A 19,607-nucleotide genomic window follows, 5' to 3' on the forward strand; every position below is an offset into this window, starting at 1 on the left:
ATTTTCCACATTTTTTTTTTATTTTTATTTTTTTATTTTTTTATTTTTTCAAAATTTTTTAAATCTTTTTTAATTTTTTATTTTTCAATATTATAAAAAAGGGAAATTAAAAAATCTAAAAATTTAAAATTTAAAATCTATTTAAAACTAAAATCTAAAACACTAAACCTAAGCCTAAATTTTTTTCAATAAATTTTTTTATTATTATTATTATTATTTTTTTTTTATTTTAAATAAATCTAAAAAAACGAAACATAAAAAGTTAATCTAAAACTAAACTATTTTAAAAATAAAACTAAATCATTTTAAAAATAACACTAAATCTAAGAATTATAAATAAATCTTTTTAGATTTTTTTATTTTTCATAAAATTTAAATCTAAACAAAGAAAACGATTTATTAAAAAAACTCAAAAAAATTTAAAATTAAGCTAAATTCTAACTAAAGCCTAAACAACAAATGCATTTTTTAATTTGATTTTTTATGAATTTATATGAAACTATTTAAAAAAGACTAAAATCTAAATACGTTACTAAAATAAAACGAATTGAAATCTAATTAAAAATAAAATCTACGCTAGCCTAAATCAAACCCTAAAACGAATCTAAAACAAAAATATTAAAACTATGTAAAAGGGAACATATCGAAAGACCAGAATAAACGCTGAAACTATGACGTCTCAGCCGCCGGAGGAAGGAGCGCGACCCTGAACAGATGACCATAAAACACCAATTCATTTACCTGATACTAACTGCAGGAAGGATATCAATGCATATTGTCTCAAAAATAATACCCTAACCCTCAACTACGTGACAGAGAAAATCGAAACGCAGTGAAAGTGGAACCTGGAACAACTTTTCCCTAGCCGCAGACTTAACCACACAGAGAATATGCACAAATAAAATTCGATTTACCTGTTCCGTCGTTGAGAAATGGGCACGATGCTGGATGCAGTGATCGATGGTTGCTTTGAATCGACCCTAAGGATGAAACATAAAGCCAAATGACGAGATCTTACCTGCGTAAATTCTGTTCCGTTGAATGCAATGATACCTGTCGGCGGCCACAGAGTTCAAAATCGTTTTTTCTTTTGCAGGGTTTGCAGGTGATGGCGGCAATGGTATTACACGCAGACATGCCCACACAATAAAAACGAATGTCAATGTCTGAAAACGCAGGTGCGTGGGGAAAACGGCCACGTGAAGGAATGAGATGGCCATGATTTTGCTGGATCTTGATATGCAGTGACCGAGAATCGCCCCTTTTTGCAGAAACGTAAATAAATTACCCTCATGCGTCGGAAATAGATGAATACACTCTTGCTCACGCTTTTAGAAATCCTTATTTCTGCGATGAAAGCCTTAAATATTTGAATTGAAGTGCAGGTTGCTGGCGTTGTCAGAGGTTTGAAATCGATTTCAGAATAATCTTTCATACAGTTGATGCAATGGGCAAGAAGATTGACGATAGTCCAATGAGCAGCAAGCCGACTGCCCAGAAAACAGTGAAGCTCTTCAAAATTTATATTTGGTGAACCCCTGAAGGAAAACCCTGTCCAAGGAAACAAAAGAAAACAAAACCTTAATCTGAAATAAGCAAAATTTTGAAATTTGAAACCCTAGATCAGCTAATAAATTTACAGATTTGGCCCCTTAACAGCCAGATTCAGCAGTAAGCACTGAAAACGTTTTAAAGAACAGAAATTCCAGATCGTCACTGTGAAGAACTTCAGAAAATCTCTCATGCAAACTTAGAAAACTAAACCGAATGATAGACCCAAGATCAAATCCAACTGGGCTCAGCAAAAAATGCTTGCGGGAGTTGGCTGGTTCAGCCGAGAACTTCCCCGAACGCCCACAAAATTCCTTCAGAAAATGTTTTCTGCACAGCTCAAAACAACCGTCAACAAAGAGGGCAAAAATGCTGCTAGATCTCAAACAGTAATGGAGATACCTGCCATTACTTCAGAAACCCTAACAACACTCAAACCCCAACAAGTGAACAAGATACCTGTGCCCACAATACTCTACAAAAAAGCTATTATTAATGGCTGAAAATAACATATGCAGAAAATGAAATGATCTCACAGCATTTCAAGAGAGTAACACCAGCAAGATATGGACCCCAAAGTCTTCTTTTATTAACCAGAAACAGATTTACAAGAGAGCTTCTTCAGTATCTGACTCACAGATCGAATCCTCTGAAATGACCACCTAAGACCCTATATAAAGGAAATGATCCCAACGGCTAGTTCGAGTGATCCATGTAGAAATGATCTCGACCGTTGATGAGGATCAAGACATCTCTTGATCTCATCCGTCGATTTATTCACTTAAAATATTATTATTTTATTAGTTAGGGTTTTTGCTTTATTTTTTAATTTTTTATTATTTTTTATTTATTTCATTTTTTAATTTTTATTTATTTTATTATTTTTATTCATTTTTAAAATTTTTTAATTCATTTTAAAATGGATCATCGAACTAAGCCTTCGGAAACATCACCTAAGACCTAGGACTTAGGACTCATGAGGGGTTTTAAAACATTTTTCGACCCTCAGGACACATTACATCATGACTTTTACAATTCACATCTTAAGGGAGAAAAACCCCTTTAACATAGACCCTCACAACTCACCCAGTTCTGTGACACAACTATAATCTAGCAGATCAACACACTAGGATTCTCCTAAAATTCCAATGACAAAATCCATCCCGGCTTTGGGGTCAGGTTTGAAGGAAAACTCTGCCGATCCATGGATCGGTGAGACGAAAAACCTTCCGGGACGTAGATTACCACTAGAAAGTTAGGTCCACCTAGGCAATTTTACATACACGACTCGCATCTGCTAAGATTATTTACAATTCATACATGCAGACTGGGTTTACAATTAGATTGATCAAGCTGCTGATGACTGCTGGATGGCACGGACACGCTGATCAGGAGCTGCCCCTTTCTTGCAAAGAAAAAGGGGGTGTACTACATGGGTAGTTGACCAGTAGAGGTCAACACCCCCTTCGGTGCTGCATGTCCCTCGACTTCTTGTAGAGTTGTCCTTAACCAAGTAGGTCTTTTGCGAGTTTCTGGAATTATGACTTGCTACATAAGTTCGCTTGGTCCTTCAACTTCTTCATCATTTGTAGTTGGTTATTGAATGTTGTCATGCCTTGAGACTTCTTCAAATATGGGTTCTTCTTCTTCATCAAAATTAATAGTAATATCTTTGGATTTCTTATAAGCAATGTTTTCATCAAAGGTGACATCTCTGCTTACTTTAATTCTTCGATCTTACTTGATGTAGATTCTATAAGCCTTTGATGATGTGCTATATCCAACAAAGATGCCTGTTATACTTGTATGATCCAATTTCTTCCTTTTATCCTCGGGAATATGAATGTATACTGGGCATCAAGGATAATTTTAGGGGCGAATGTTCGCCCTTTGGCGAAATTAAGGGGTTTTAAATTTTTAGTGGGCGAATATTTTGTATCATAGTACATTTTTACAAATCACCTCAAATAGCCCACCTTATTTTAAGGGAGAGGGTAAAAAAGGTAAATTTAGCCCTTGAAATTAGGACTTACAACCTTCCATTCGCCCATTTTCAAGAATAGGTTTTATTTAAGTGAATCCATTCGCCCATTTTCAAGAATAGGTTTTATTTAAGTGAATCCTATGGGCCAAATACCATATTTATAAAAGAGGTATGGTAAATTAATAAAAATATAAATAAATGAGAGGTATGGTAAATAAATAAAACATTTTTTATATTTACTCCATAAGTCACCTTATATACATGTAAGGGTGTAAACAAATAAAAATATAAGTAAAGTGAAGGTATGGTAAATAAATAAAACGTCTTTTTATACTTACTCAAAAGGTATGGTAAATAAATAAAAATATAAATAAACTAGACGTATCGTAAATAAATAAAACCTCTTTTTATATTTAGTCCATAACCCTTGTTCTATTTATGAAGGCTAGAAAGAGGTTTTATTTAAGTGAATCCTATGGGCCAAATACCATATTTGTAAAAGAGGTATGGTAAATTAATAAAAATATAAATAAACGAGAGGTATGGTAAACAAATAAAACATTTTTTTATATTTACTCCATAAGTCACCTTATATTTACGAACACTCAAAAAATGGGTTATATTTAGGTGGAACCTATGGCCAAAATACTATGGGACAAATACCATGGACTAGATTGTTATTAATACCATGCAAAAAACCATTATTAACCCTAATATTAGAATTAATAAAAATAAAAATAGCACATGGTATTGACCCATGGTATTCACCAAAATGGCACATGGTATTGACCCATGGTATTCACCTGGAATGTAGCCTATTTAAATGGGGGAATTAAACCAGCATGTAGCCTATGCTAAGATTCACTAGGACTTTACAAAGTTTTATTATTTAGTGAAAGACTCGCCAAGATCTTACAAGATTTTATAATTGAGTAAAATATTCGCCATGCCTGGTGAGAGATTCGCCAAAAAATTATATATACATATTATATTATTGATAAAATCGCCTTCCATTTTTCCTATATACCATGGAGATTCGCCCATTTATTATATTTATAAATTTAGGGGGGGTTCTTAAAATTTTCCCTGCTGGGCATCCAAATATTCGAAGATGATCCACGTTTGGCTTCTTTCTGGTGAAAGCTTCCTTTGGAGTCATGTTGTTGACAATTTTATGAGGACTTCTATTTTGTATATATATTGTTGCTGCTGCTGCTTTTCCCCATAAAAACTTAAGTAGGTCTTGATCATGAAGCATGGTTCTAATAGACTCTTCAATTGTTTGGTTCTTCCTTTCAACTGCACCATTCTGTTGAGGATTATAGGGAACTATTAGCTGCCTCTTAATTCCATCTTATTTACATAAGGCTACAAGTTCTTTTGAAGTGTATTCACCACCATTGTTAGACCTCAGGATCTTGATCTTCCTCTTTGTCAAATTCTCTACTTCTGTTTTGAATTCATGAAATTTCTCAAACACTTCATCTTTAGATTTTGAGGAGATATATCCAAGTTTTCCTAGAGTGAACATCAATGAACGTTACATAATATTGATGACCTCCAAGAGACTTCTCTGCCATAGGTTCACAGACATCGGAATGTATTAGATCCAATATCTCCTTGGATCTTGTATCACTGCTTGCAAAAGGTTTCTTTACATTCTTGCCTAGAGCACTTCCCTTACATACTCCATGCTCTTCCTTCAATTTAGGGATGCCATTAACCATATGATTCAAAGATGGCAAAATCTTATAGTGATGGTGACCATACCTTCTATGCCATAGTTCATTGGGGTTAATATCTCTTGAGGAAGAGGTGTTAGAAGTCTATACAACCTCCTCTCACGATCCCAATAGTCTTAGCATTTTCAATACTAGATCCCTTTCCCCATACAATGACTTTGCCATCAACAAAAGCAACCCTATCACCTTTATCTTCTAGACAAGAAATAGAAATCAAGTTCTTTATCAAACCTGGAACATAGAGTATATTGTTGAGATGAATTCTCCCCCCGGTTTCTAGTTCCAAAGAGGTGGATCCAATTCCCTTGACCGAGTAGCTCTTCTTGTCTCCAAGCCCAACTGCATGAAAAGAGGTTCCTTTTGATAACATTTGAAGTTGACTATATTCCCCTATCATATGTCTTGATGCTCCACTGTCAATTATGTTGATTTAGGGTAGCATCGAATGTTCTCTAAGCCTCAAATTTTGCAGGGAGGCTTGGGCACAGGTATTCCAAATAACCCAGTAAACGTTTTGGGAAAATACCCAGAAGTGATTTTATTAAAATAATTAATATTTTTAATGGGGTTCCTAAGTCTAAACTTAGGAAAATTAAAATATTAATGGTTATTGATCTAATCAGAGGTGAAACTTCTAGAAAGAGCCATGGATCAAGTCAAATCGATCTGAGCCTTTGATTAAGATGTAATCTAAGCCATTGGTTGCTCAATAGGAAAATATAAGAAGGGACTTGCTGGTCATTTGGAAAACACACAGAGAGATTGAGAAAATCGATTTTCTGAGGTGAGAAGTTCTCACGAGGAAAATCGATTGAGGAGATCTTGCAGCAGAGAGGCAGAGAGAATCCGGGAGAAGGAATTTCTAGAGAGTACAAGGCAGAGAGAGGACAGAAAAACGTCTAGAGGAAGGCTGACGCTGGCCTACGTAGAGGCAGCGCAGTCAGCGAGGGGAAGTCGAGTTTCTGTTGAGGGAATTCGAAATTCAGTTGCCGGAAGCCAGGGTGTGAGTCTTGGAGGCAGGAAAGTCGATTTCTCAGCCCGCAAAAGATCCAGAGCAGAGAGACAGCGTAATACCCAGGAGGGATGATTCAGAAGCTGCCCAGGTGACACAGTTCTGCGTAGAAGCCACGCAGAGGGTGACGCAGAGCCTCCAAAGCAGAAGGATTAGTCACTGATTCTCTAGTGACAGCGTGAGATCATTTCATCAGTTTTGTCTAGTATTTTCTCTGTAAAGGATTGCTATTTGAGCATCCTAGATTTGTACTCGGAATTTTCTCCTGCATAATAATAAATCCTCAGAGCTGCTGCACTGGTTTTCCCGCATTGGTTTTTTCCGTGGACTATTTGTCCAAAAATAACCATGTCCTATGTGTTGTATTGTCCTTTCTTGCTCAATATTTTGTTTCCGCAAATATATTAATTAAGTGAAGGCTGCAAATGTATTTACTTCGAAATTTACTGTAGAAGACAATAACTAACTTGTATGATTTAATCAAGTAGAAGTAACATCTATTTGCTGTAGTAGGGATTCTAATGTAGGAATTTTCACAAATTACCCATATACTATCATCTTCAAAAGTACCTGTGAGAGTAGAAAAGAAGCTTCCATCCATGATTTTCTTAGGTGGCTTGGAGATAAATTTGATGATGCATCCTTTGATTGTGACAAAGAGACTCCTAAGAGTCTTGAGACCTTCCTTCAAATAGCTTGCCATTAGAGAGAGAGGGTTGATAACTAGCTTCAAGATTGCCTTCCAATAAGAGTGCTAACAAAGATGTGATCTTCCAACTTCCTTCTCTCAACTTAACTCTGATTCCATGTTGAGAAATCAATGTAGATGTAGATTAGGTTAGATTCCTTTTACTTGAAAATTACTTGTGAGATATTGTTGGCCTTATATTATTTTGTTACGTCTTCTTTCATCAAGCAATTACCAAAACACAAAATGCATGAAAATCACAAGAACACAAGATATAGGCTCCAAGCTAGGGAAAAGCCCCTTTCAAGGGGAAAACCTTGTGAAAATTCTTCCCTTTTTATAGAATCAGATCAATGTGAGCTATCCAAGACTCAAATACCAAGACCAAAGACTTCCTCAAGCACCAAGTCAACCCTCAAACAAGATCTCTTCCAAACAAGTCAAAGTCCACCAAAGTCAACGAAGGTCAAACTATCAAAATTATGCTCAAGACAAGATTTCGATCCTCTACTTCTGGTCTGAAATTCAGACCTGCAATTTCAGCCCCCAACAACTGTAGAAACCCTAGATTTTCTCACACGTGTGAGTAGAAATGGGTAGAAAAGTTGAAGTTTTCTTCTTCTTCCTTGATCTTCGCTATCCTTTTACTTCTTCTCTTGGTGCAGATTAAAAGAGAGATGAGTCAAAGTCTCTTCCAATTTATACCCTTCTCAAAGGGTCAAGTAGGCCTCTCCTAGGCTGACTTCCTCTGGTAGGGCCGACTTGGTCTTGGGAGTCAAACTTGACTTTCTAGACTCAAAAATATTTTTTCTTTCTTGATACAAATTGCCCAAATGGGTCTTTTACATATGACAAAGACTCTTTTGACTCAATAAACCTTAGGATCATGGAGAATATGCTTAACCTAGTTGACAAATCAAATTGAGCATGAAACACATGCTTGACAAACTATATTCTTTTTCTTCTTTTTCACTTTTACAATAAATATACAATGACAGTTATGAAGACTGAAGCTAGTTACATTTTTCAACAGAACGAAGCTCCTCATCCTTTAGAATGAACCACAAAGAGGTGGGCTCAAAGCCATCAACACTCAACCACTTGCTCAAACCATGAATTACATTATAATAATAATTTCACCCTTGGAATGCTCAACGAGAGGAGTTGTTACAAAAAAGTCTTATTCCTCAAATTGTGGATTTAACCATCATATATACGACTAGAAGCTAGGAAAATTCTTGTACTCCACAATTTCTTCAATGTTTATTGTGTTGAGCTGAGTTGTCCAAGGCAAATAGCTGATGTGGCATTCGTCCTTGCAATGGAATCCTCAAATGGAATGGTGATGAGGTCCTCTTTGTGATTTGTTAGGTAGTGCAAACCTAATGGGCCTTCTTGACAAAGCATGGTGATGGTTAGTTTATTAATTCGCTTAAGCATACTATGGAGGACAAGAACAAATCACTACACATGTTAAATCCTAGGTTAAGTCTTGCTTCTCGGGAGTCTGCAAAGGTATGCTAAGTTGGTAAAATTCTATAAAGGGGATGGAAAGAGGTTGTTCATGACATGACCCTCAAGGTCATTTATCATTTCAATGTCTAGCTTTGAACCGGGGATAATTTATTACCATTTTTAAGAGGGATCTTGAAGCATTGAATTGCCATTCCATGGGGTCATTTAAAATACCCCCTATATTGATAAGTGTGCATTTCATCGAACACGTCCCTTTCATTTAGATATTATTAGAAAAGTTGGGGATTAGGGTAGAACCACGTAATGAGGTGGACATTGAAGCTTCTTTTGTTTAATATTTTCTCTTCATGTCTTTTCCTATTTAGATATTCTACAAACAACCATATGCTTTTTTATTCAGTTAGGCTTTCCAATGATTTCATGCTTCTATAGACCATTTAATGATGACTCTTGGGAAGCCAAGCATGAAGGGGGACAGCTTTTTCATGAATGCAATGGAAATGAATGGAGAGAGTGGAAAGTTTCATGTATGAAAGGGATATGGAACAGAGACAACCATGGGAATTCTTATTCAATTAGGCTTTCCAATGATTCCATGCTTGTATAAGCCATCAAATGATGACTCTTGAGAAGCCAGGCATGAAGGGTGACAATTCCTTTTTCATGAATGGAATGGATATGAATGGAGAGTGTGGAAAGTGTCATGTATGAGAGGGACATGGAACGTTACTTAAGCAAGCCACCTAGTAACATGACAATGGGAGATGCCACCCTTTAATAAGCAAACCATGTCCTAGATAGTATGATGAGACAAACAAATAAACTAAGGGGACTATGACATGTGGTAAGTCCTCCTCCAGTAAACACCACTTTCATTAATCACTTGAGATCATAGCACCATCTAATTACGCTTGAGAACTGCATTGCTTCTACCATCTAAGAGGTGAGGAAGTCATCTAATGCATCATGGTTGAACCGCTTGGGAAATTGAATGAGAACTTGAATGAGTTGTCTGGATGAGCAAATTTGAGCAAAGAGCTCCTGCAAGTCAGCAACATACACTCAATAGAGTGTGTCTCTAAGGTAGATACCCTAAAGGGGCAACAAGCTGTTAGATGAGGAGGAGACATGCATGGTTCAAAGGAGTAGCAAACCAATATGAAAATCCTGAGTATATCTGCTCTTTGTTATTGATAAAACTTGTATTTGGGATCCAAAGTCAAAAGACTGGGTTCAAGGCTAAAGGTAACTCAAGAAGGATGTCACTTTCACCTCAATAGACCCTCTCCTTGCTTGCAATTAGCTCTTCTTCAATACGAGTGGGATTTCCCTAAGGCTAGGAACACTAACACTTAGACAATGAGGCTGAAAGCCTCAAAGTTGATTGGAGAGTGGCTTTAGTAAAACATATTTTTATTTGATCTTTTAGGTTGATTTTACAGGTGGTTGATGGGGCAAGATTAGCGCGAAAAGTTCCAAAGAGACATAAGAGTTAAGAAAGAAGACCAACATGAGATGGCTTCTCAACCCTTGTGATCACCTCTCAACACCTTATGGTTTCCCCAAGGTCGTATATATCCCATGCTTTCCCCAAATCAATCTAGGCATTTATCTTTCATTTCATGGATTTTAAACTATTACCTAATATTGTTATGAGCTAGAACTTCTAGTCAACCAATGACTCAAAATCACATTCATTACACTCAATGCACCTGTCACCTCATGGAGCACTTGCACTTGACATACATTTTTTCCACCAGGATGCATTTTTTATTGCAAAATTTTCTATTGCTTTATGACAACTTAACAGTAGTTCAAGTCTAATGTGTCACATCACTTCCTCTATACCGAAATGCTTAAATATGGGGTGTTACGGTTTGTTTTTTTGAATTTTATATAGAGATGCCATGGTTTTAAAATAACACAAGCTCTCAATGTTTAAAATAAACCAAATCATTTAATTTAAAAAGAAAAAAAAACTATGTAACCTTATGATAGTTGATGTATATGTAATTGCTTTGACTAATGTTACACAGAATTTCCATCAGAATTTAATAATCCTCCCAACATGTGTAGATGGTATTTTGTTAAGGAGGATTTACACTTCTTATATAAAATCGAAGTAGCAACTAAAACATTCCTCTGTTTTGGCTGGCAGGTTAAGGAATTTCACCCAGACGTTTATAAAGGTCCTGGTAATGCAAGTAGCATTGTTCAACGTGTGATAAAAGCATACGAGGTATTTCCAATCTAACCACCCTCAAATAACCAGGAGGCTTTGGCATCCCCTGATATAAATTTCATTTCTATTTTATTCACTTAGTGGCCTAAAACTGATGTGAAGAAAAATTGGCTGAGATGCATGCTTGTATTGAAATAACATTATACCTATTATTGCTTCCTTTTTCCAGAGTATTGATAGGCTGCGCCATTAAGGAAAGGCAAATTTTGTACTAAACACTATGTTGCAAACCACTGCTTTGATTAACTTTTGCAATTCTTCTTTTAAATCCCACAATTGATTCATTGTTATCAATTTGCAATTATCCCACAACTGATAAGTGGATATATTCCAAAGATGTTGGTTGTTACCTTTATATTTTTAACAGAGAATCAAAGACCAACTGCTTTAGTTACTTGCTTCCTTGGAAATGTATTCCACTAGTGTTGTTGGCTCTTCTTTGGATGCTTCTTCTGTTTCCACTATGTTTACTAAGCATGAGATATACAAGAGGCACATCCACTCAAAGCAAGGGACAATGCCATGATTTGAGATGAAAAATTTAGGGCAACAGTTGTCCATGAAAAATACATGAAATAAAAAGAATGATAGAAATTGCGCTGAGCATTGAACCTATGTTGCAAGTATGATCTCATGAAAACATGACGACTATGATCATTGTTCTGTCTGAGAAGAAATGTCTAGAGATAAAAGATGAATACAAAGGGAATATCACAACATGACATTAAAATCAAAGATACAAAATGTTCCAATCTAAAAACAAAAAAAACTCATTTGTTAACATTTTCAGCTCGCAATGAAAAAAAGTACCATAAAGTATGGATACAAATATCACCTGGTGAAAACCATAACTTAGACAGCTTTAGGACTGTCAGATACCAATGTTGCAATAGATGTGGCTGAAGAATTCAAGTTCCCTGTCTTTAAAAATGAAAATGCATTTGTACCATATGTTGCTTTGATGTCCTTAGTTGAATTATTCATAGAGGGAAAGAATGCTTTCCTTGGAGCAATTACCACACATACATAAAACTAATCAAGAACTGCATCAAGATACCTGTCAGAGAGAAGAATATACTTTACATGTCTTATCTTTAAAACAAAGATTGTGGAGAAACTAAACATGGTTTATGTATAATCAGATTCCACACACCATTTAATGAACAACATATCACTAGCTTTTTCAGCTAGACAAGGGAATTAGTAAATGGAAAGGCTGTAGAGGAACAAAGGGATGGAAATAATTAATTGTTTTGACTAGTCAAGGGATATGAAGAGTCAAGGTTAGTTGAATCAGTTCAACTTCCTCACTCCAAATTTTGTAAAGATGTGTAGACTTGGCAAGGAGAAAGGATTCTCAATTTTGGCAAACAAGCTATATTTTACTAACACCAAGGTATTATTAGCAATATAATTTAATAAAGCTGAAGCTTTGGTCCATGAATGGAAGCTATCTTCATGTCATGCATGCCTCTTTTGGTTTATTGTGTGTCTGGTTTTGAACTATCTTTTGCTCATACTTTCATCTTTATCATTTTAGCTAGCTGGGTTTTGAAGCCAGGCTTGAATTAGAATGCATACAACTATGTTGCCTATCTAATTCATCTTTCATATTGTATGGGTTAGAAGTTATTAACTGTTCATGCTTTCTAATTTGTGCAATATTTTTTTTCAATACCTGTTCTCTTTTAACTTGCTCCTCGTACTAGGATTCAAATTTTGCACTTTAGTACTTGAAAACTAAAATAGAAAACAAATTAAAAACCACAATCCCCTAAGATGAATCCAGCAACTAGTGCTGCAAACTGGAGGCCTGGACAATAAAGGTTGGGAAGCATGTTTAGAGGATTTTATCCCAGTGGACTTTTGTGGGTTGATGACAGTCAATAGCCCACGCCAACAAATTGGCACTAATAGGGCTTTGCCTTTTTATGGCTAAAAACACATAAATTGACAATCAAGGGTTCGAAAATGATAACATCTTAGATTATAATAGTCAACCTGACAAAAATGATTATAGTTCCCCCCCCTTATAATCCAGACTTGGAATTCAAAACAACAATGAACTTGAACAAGGAACTAATTCCTCTTCAGAATTTCCAGCTAATGAAGTTCATGAATGTCATGTCCCCATTTTTTATTTTTCCGCATTAGAGACAACTTTGGAAGGAGGAGACATTTCTGGCATTGGGATTTAGGAGATAAAAGGAAAATTGTAGCTCTAGTGGAATGTGGGGTGGCAAGAGAGAGAAATTCGGTCAAAGAGGGAACTCGCACTCTTGGAGGAGAGAGAAAAGAGAAGGAAGTGCGAATTAGGGAGAGTGGGGGCCACAAGAGAGAGAAGAGGCTAGCAAATTATAAATAAAGCTTGAGGGCCACACTTTGGTATCTTTTGGTCATTTTACAATTCAACATTAGTTCTCTTTAGCTGCTTAGCCAAGACAACCCGTGCTACTTAGCCAAGACAAACCGTGCTGCTTAGCACAAGGGGTTTCTAGCCAAAAATTCCAACTATACCTTCGGTGAATTTCAAGTGTCACTGGGTTCGGCGAATTTAATCCTTGGGATTCAAAATTCGCCGAACCTCAAGCAAATTCGAATAAATTCGATTTTGTTCGCCGAACAAAATGCCAAACTTGAACGTCAAACAAAATGTCAGACACAAACACAAACTGAATTTCGAACTCAAACATAAAAAATCAAACTCGCCTAAAAAAATCATTGAAATTCGCTTTGTTCTATTGTGTTCGCGTTAGGGTTTTTGGTAGGGTGTTTAACAATTAAAAAAAATTAAACAAATAACCAAAGTTTTATGTTTTTCCGCCCCAACTTTTGTCTTGAATCACACTGTCACGACTCACCCATCGACTCCAGTCTCCCACCCGACGCTGTGTACCCCTGCTCAGTGCTCAATGCTCGATCATCGAGTTTCAACCCTCGGCTCAGTGCACTGGTCATTGCTCCTGCTCACCGTGACTGCTGCTTCTCGGCTGTCGGCGTCACAACCTACAGGCTCACTGTCATAGCAAGTCGCAGAATCTCAACTCACAAAGTCATAGCCTACAGGTGCCATTCTCACAGCGCATGGCCCCACACTCATGACCACTTGATCCTTGATCCCTGACGCATTTTTAATAGTGGCTTGCTCATTTTTAATGGGCTTTCATTCCTCCCAGATCCCGACGGTTGCATCAGGCTTTAGCTGTAGTCTACAGGCGTGCCATATAGTGACACAATGACACAACTAGGCAGTCACGAGCCAAAGCCGACCTGGACAAACGACGACAGTGAGTAGTCCAGGTAGTCAAAATGCACATTTTTCTTTTTCTTTTTATTAGTTAATATATACAATTTAGTAGCTAAAATTTAGGTTTATTTAATATAGTGTCTGGACTCTCAGGTTTCAGCCTTAGTAGATCCAAGATTGTTTAAATTTATTTTATAAACTATAGTTTGATTCTGCAAAAAGGTATAAAACTAATTAAAATGTAAATTAAAAAAAAATTGTAGAAATTTCAGGCTTCACTTCAGTCTTCAACAATTAGAACCTTCAAATTTCAATGGCACCCCCAAAATCCACTGCTGTAGCATGGAATTTTATCAAAAGAGAAGGGAAAAGTCTTTTCTGTCAGCTGTGTGGGCATCAATTCACCGGCTCTTTAACTAGAGCAGTGGATCATCTTCTTAGTATTAGTAATGGAAGTGGAGGTGGTTTTGAAGGCTGTACTAAAAACTCGTAAGTGTTAATTTTGGGCAACAATGGTATGTTCTATGCTTTAGAGAAATTTTGCTTCAATTTCTTTACTAGCCCAATATCAATATCCAGTTTAGCAATCACATCAACATGATAGTAAAATGCAGATAGAACATAAACATAAATAGTAGAAGACAAGCCAGGACAAGAGGACACAAGATGTGGCACCAGCCAGGGACAAACCCCAATGTAGGGAAACCCTTGATCAATTCTTCTTATATTATTCAATGGTTTAGCAGAGAGAGAGATAGTACAATTTACAAATCTGATCATTTATGACAACAACAAAAGAGCCCTAACCAGAAAAGTCAACGTTGGTCAACAGGGCAAAATTCTTCCAGAAAAGTCCAATAAAATCTGGTCAACAAAAGTCAACCCTGCAACCAGCCCTAGTACAGTCAACGCTGGTCAAAACAGAGGTCAAACAACCTCAGTTTTCGTGCCCAGAATTGCGGCCTGTCCAAATAGAAATTCCTCACCCAAATCTACAGTCAAGGAAGGTCAAAGCCGGTCAACACAGCCCAAGAAAACAGCCTCTGAAATTTGGTCAAACTGGTCAATGCCCAAAACAGAAAATCGTCCTCCTTTCCTTTGCACGTGTGAGAGAGAAAGCTGCCCGGAGTTGCGTACCCAATTAGATGAGGAGAGAGAGAAATGCGAGTGAATGAGTGATGTCCAAATGAGGCTCATGCATCATGAATTTATAGCAAACGTTGAGGATGAATAGATGTGTTTGTTGGGCTTCTGAGCCTACATAAGTCTGCTGGTTGACCTTGACAATTTGTCCATAATCAAATTAAATTCATAACTTCATTTGTACATGTCAGAATCGGGTGATCTTTAGATCAATCCTACACCTCTTGGAGAGAAGAATCCAAGAAAAATATCAGCGGTCGTAAATAAGATGACCCATGTGGAGTTTGGCCCTAGTTGCCAACTTTTACACTCCCTCTCAACTAGGGAGAACTCCATCTACTAATCCATTTGCCAATCTGTACTATCTCTGCCGTCAATGCACTGCTCTGCTGAACTATGAAGAAGAAGAAGTGATCGAGAATGTATCATACCATTCTCTACTGACTCGAATTCAGTCCCAAAAAGAGAGTGTCTCATACCACTCTTACTGACAGTCTGACCTGAAGTTAGTTCCAATCGAAAGAGAGTGTCTCATACCAATCTTACTGACCCGAAGTCAGTTCCAATTGATCCTAGATCAATATCGGTCATCTTAGCATAGGGAGTACGGTAGTACACGATGCATCCATCGGTAGTACTATGGTCCCTATCCTCATTTCCCTACTCATTGGCAAGATGAGAGGTACTTCCCATAGTCCCAGACTGCATGTGTAGGATGTCTCAGTAGGAGAAGGATGAACCACTCATCCTGCCAACATGTTGCCACGGGGTATTACAGGGGAAGGCTGAACCACTCACCCTTTACATAGCAAACCACTAGGGGAAGGCTGAACCACTCACCCTGTGGTTGCTCATTGCTCCAAGAAGTACCCCAAGCCCCCCGGAGCTCCTAGAGCTCAATGTCCATATCATACAGAACCCTCACAAGAGGGTCTCTCCACGACTCCAAGTCGTTCTCGGAAGGCCAAGAACTTGATCTTCCCTAGGTGCTTTGTCAGAATATCGGCGACCTACTCATCAGTCCCAATGTGATGGAGCCTTATTGCTCCTCGTTGTACCATATCTCGGATAAAGTGGTACTTGATATCTATATGCTTGGAGTGATCATGAAACACGGGATTCTCTAATAATTGGATCCCACTCTAGTTGTCGCAGAGGATCACGGTGGTATCCAACACATGCCCAAACAGCTCACGAAAGAGCTTCCTCAACCAGACAACTTGACAGGAGGCCATACTAGCAGCTATGTATTCGGCCTCGGCGGTGCTCAAGGCAACCGATTTCTGCTCGCTGCTCGTCCAGGATATCGAAGTAGAACCCAAAGAAAAAAATCATCCCGAAGTGCTCTTGTGATCCACCACACTGCCAGCCCAATCAGCATTAGAATAACCATGCAGCCTCACATCTCCGACAGTGTATCTCAGTCCATGAGTGATTGTGCCTCGAAGATATCTCAGAAGATTCTTGGCACCGATCCAATGTATATGATGAGGCTCAACCATATATTGGCTCAACGTGTTAACTGCAAAACATATGTCCGGACGAGAGTTCACCAAGAACATCAGTGCTCCTATGAGTTGACGATACTCAGAAGCATTTCCCAATTCAGGTCGTAGGCTTGCAGTCTACATCCCAAATCTTTCCAATATCTTCACAACATATTTTCCTTGAGATAGGAAAATTTCACCTGGCTTTTGCCAGACCTCCAACCCTAGGAAGTAATGCATCGGTCCTAGGTCCTTCATCTCAAATTCAGAAGCCAACTCCCTCTTACATTTGTGAATGAGAGGGTCTGCACCTGTCAAAAAGAGGTTGTCCACATAAAGTACCAAAATGAGAGGTTTATCATTTTCAACCTTAAAGTAAAGGTTCAGATCGACTTCACTTCTTGTGAATCCCAACTTCATAAGATGGCTATCGATCCTCTCATACCAAACTCGGGGTGCTTGCTCAACCCATAGAGAGCTTTCTTCAACTTGCATACATGAGATTCCCGATCATGAACCTCAAACCCCTCGGGTTGTTCCACATAGACTTCCTCTTTGATCGAACCATGTAAGAAAGCGGTCTTGACATCCATTTGATGTAGGTTCCATCCTTGCGAGGTAGCAAGGGCTATGATTGAGCGGATGGTGGTGTATCGAGCAATAGGTGCAAATATCTCATCATAATCTACTCCTTTCTTTTGAGAGAAACCTCAAGCAACAAAGCGAGCCTTGAAATTTTTTGCACTTCCATCAGCGCCATGCTTGATTTTGTAGAGCCACTTAGAGGTGACAATTGATTTGTCCAGGGGTCTAGGGACCACATCCCAGACATCATTCTTCATAACTGACTCGTATTCTTCATTCATAGCATCCTTCCATACTTGTTGTGTCACGGCTTCTTCAAATGATGAAGGCTCATTTTGAGCGATAGTGCTCATGACGGTCAAGTATCCTTGATACCTGTTCGGCTTCTTGCTTTCACGGAAAGTCCCCCTCGGTGCAATATGTCTCTTGGCATATTTGAGAGTCTCCCTAAGCCATGAGGGTCTTCTCTTGGAGGAGGAGGGCTCTTGAGGAGGAGGATCAATAGGATCCATAGGTTCATCAATATCCGACATTGTTTCATCTTCTTTTGCACCCTGTTTTCCGGTGTCAGCTTTTTTGTCCTTCCTTGAGATAGGAAGGTTGTTGATCTTGCTGAGGGCTATATTTTCGTCGAAGGTGACATCATGACTTATCTCAACTTCCCTTTGACCAACCACATAAATTCTATATCCCTTAGAATTTTCATTATAGCCCACAAGGACTCCTTTCTTCCCAGATGCACCCAATTTGCTTCTTTTCTCTTTCGATACATGAAATATATGGGGCTTTCGAAAATTCCAAAATGAGAGACATCGAGTTCTTACTAGTGAACATTTCTTCGGGAGTCTTGGAGTCCAATGCTTGATGAGGGCATTGGTTTTAAACATACACAACGGTATTTGCAGCTTTAGCCCATAGGAACTTCGGAAGCCCTTGATCATGAAGCATGGCACAAACAAATTCTACAATAGTGCGATTCTTCCTTTGAGCCACACCATTTTGCTCGGGGGTGTATGGCATTGTAGTCTCCCTCTTAATGTCAGCTTCTCTGCAATAATAATGGAATTCATTGGATTCGTACTCGGTCCCATTATCAATGCTCAATATCTTGATTTTCTTCTTGGATTGGTTTTTAATCAATGCTTTGAAGTGTCATAACCAGGTGAACACTTCATCCTTCTTTTTCAAGAAGTAGATCCAGGTCTTGCGAGAATAATCATTCGTAAAGGTGAGATAATATAAGTATCCTCCCAAAGAGTTTACTGACATCATACCAGATATGTCGGAGTGGATCAATTGCAATATATCTGTGGTCTTGCTATTACTTGAGGGGAATAGTCCCCTTGTAAGTTTTCCTTCGGCACTTCCCGAACATACACCTTCATGCTCTACTTTGAATTTGGGCATACTTGTCACCCTCTGTCTCACATCGGGTAGGGCCTTATAATGAAGATGAGAAAACCTCCGGTGCCATAGTTCAAATTGTAGAGATGTGTCACAAGACATGGCTCCCAATGGACTTCCTCCAAATTGATGCAAAGTATCAACCCTGAACCCAAGAGTAAAAGCATCTTTAAAATTTCTTTTCCAAACACGTACCTTTCCATCGATGAAGGCCACCTTGAATCCTTTGTCTTCCATTGCCGAAATGGACACTAGGTTCTTCTTGAGATCAGGTACATATAGTAGTTCTTGTAAGTGAATCTTGTTACCTTGATTCAATTGAAGGGTAACATTCCCTACTCCCTTCACGGGATAGGTGGCATCGTCTCCAAGGATGATCTCCAAGTTTGTCTCCTTTTCTATCATAGTAGAAAGAGCTTCTTTGTATCCGGTGAAGTGCCTTTAGGCACCACTATCAATTACCCAATTCCCCAAAGTGTTCGGTGGAGAGGTAGTGGAGAGGGCCGATATAAGATAGTACTCCTTTTGATTATTGTTAACAACATTTGATTCTTCATACCTGGAGTTCCTTTCTTTCTTGGAGAGTCGACCATTTCCTTGATGCCCCGCATTCCTTTTTCCCTTGCCATTGGACCTGCCATTCCTTTGATCGTTGTTGTTGAAGTTTCCCTTGGAATGATTGTGATCATCATCATGTGATATGTCCCTTCTATTTGGACACTCCCTTGCATAGTGGCTAAACTTATTGCAAACAAAGCACCTGCCCTTCCTTCCTCCCTTAGATCCAGGCTTTCCATTGAAATGACCTTTAGACCCTGCATTATTTCTCCTTTTGGCATGAGCGGAGAATGCAATGGGGTTGCTTCTATTAGAAGGCATTTCTTGCTCCACCATTCTTGTTTCTTCTTGAATGCATCTCGACATCAATTCTTCAAACTCTGGAATTCGATCATTGTTGAGTATAGTGGTTCTAAATACATACCACTCGGGTGGGAGTCCTCCAAGGGTAGTGAGAGTAAGTTCCTTGTCAAGAATGACCTCTCCAA

At 38.1% G+C, this 19,607-nt stretch overlaps 1 protein-coding gene across 3 annotated transcripts in view; it reads left to right on the forward strand.

Moving 5' to 3' along the window:
- The window catches only part of LOC149223410 (Chaperone DnaJ-domain superfamily protein), a 473,939-nt gene that overhangs the window by 98,536 nt on the left and 355,796 nt on the right, over nucleotides 1-19,607 (forward strand). For all 3 annotated transcript variants that reach the window (XM_089383282.1, XM_089383281.1, XM_089383280.1), the window contains exon 2: nucleotides 10,612-10,692. In XM_089383282.1, coding sequence (XP_089239408.1) covers nucleotides 10,612-10,692 — 81 coding nt within the window. The remainder of the gene's footprint in view (nucleotides 1-10,611; nucleotides 10,693-19,607) is intronic.

The sequence above is a fragment of the Pinus tabuliformis genome, chromosome Q (assembly GCF_031772625.1).
Source record: "Pinus tabuliformis cultivar Carrire ecotype Pingquan chromosome Q, CPIR1, whole genome shotgun sequence".
Taxonomy (NCBI): Eukaryota; Viridiplantae; Streptophyta; class Pinopsida; order Pinales; family Pinaceae; genus Pinus; species Pinus tabuliformis.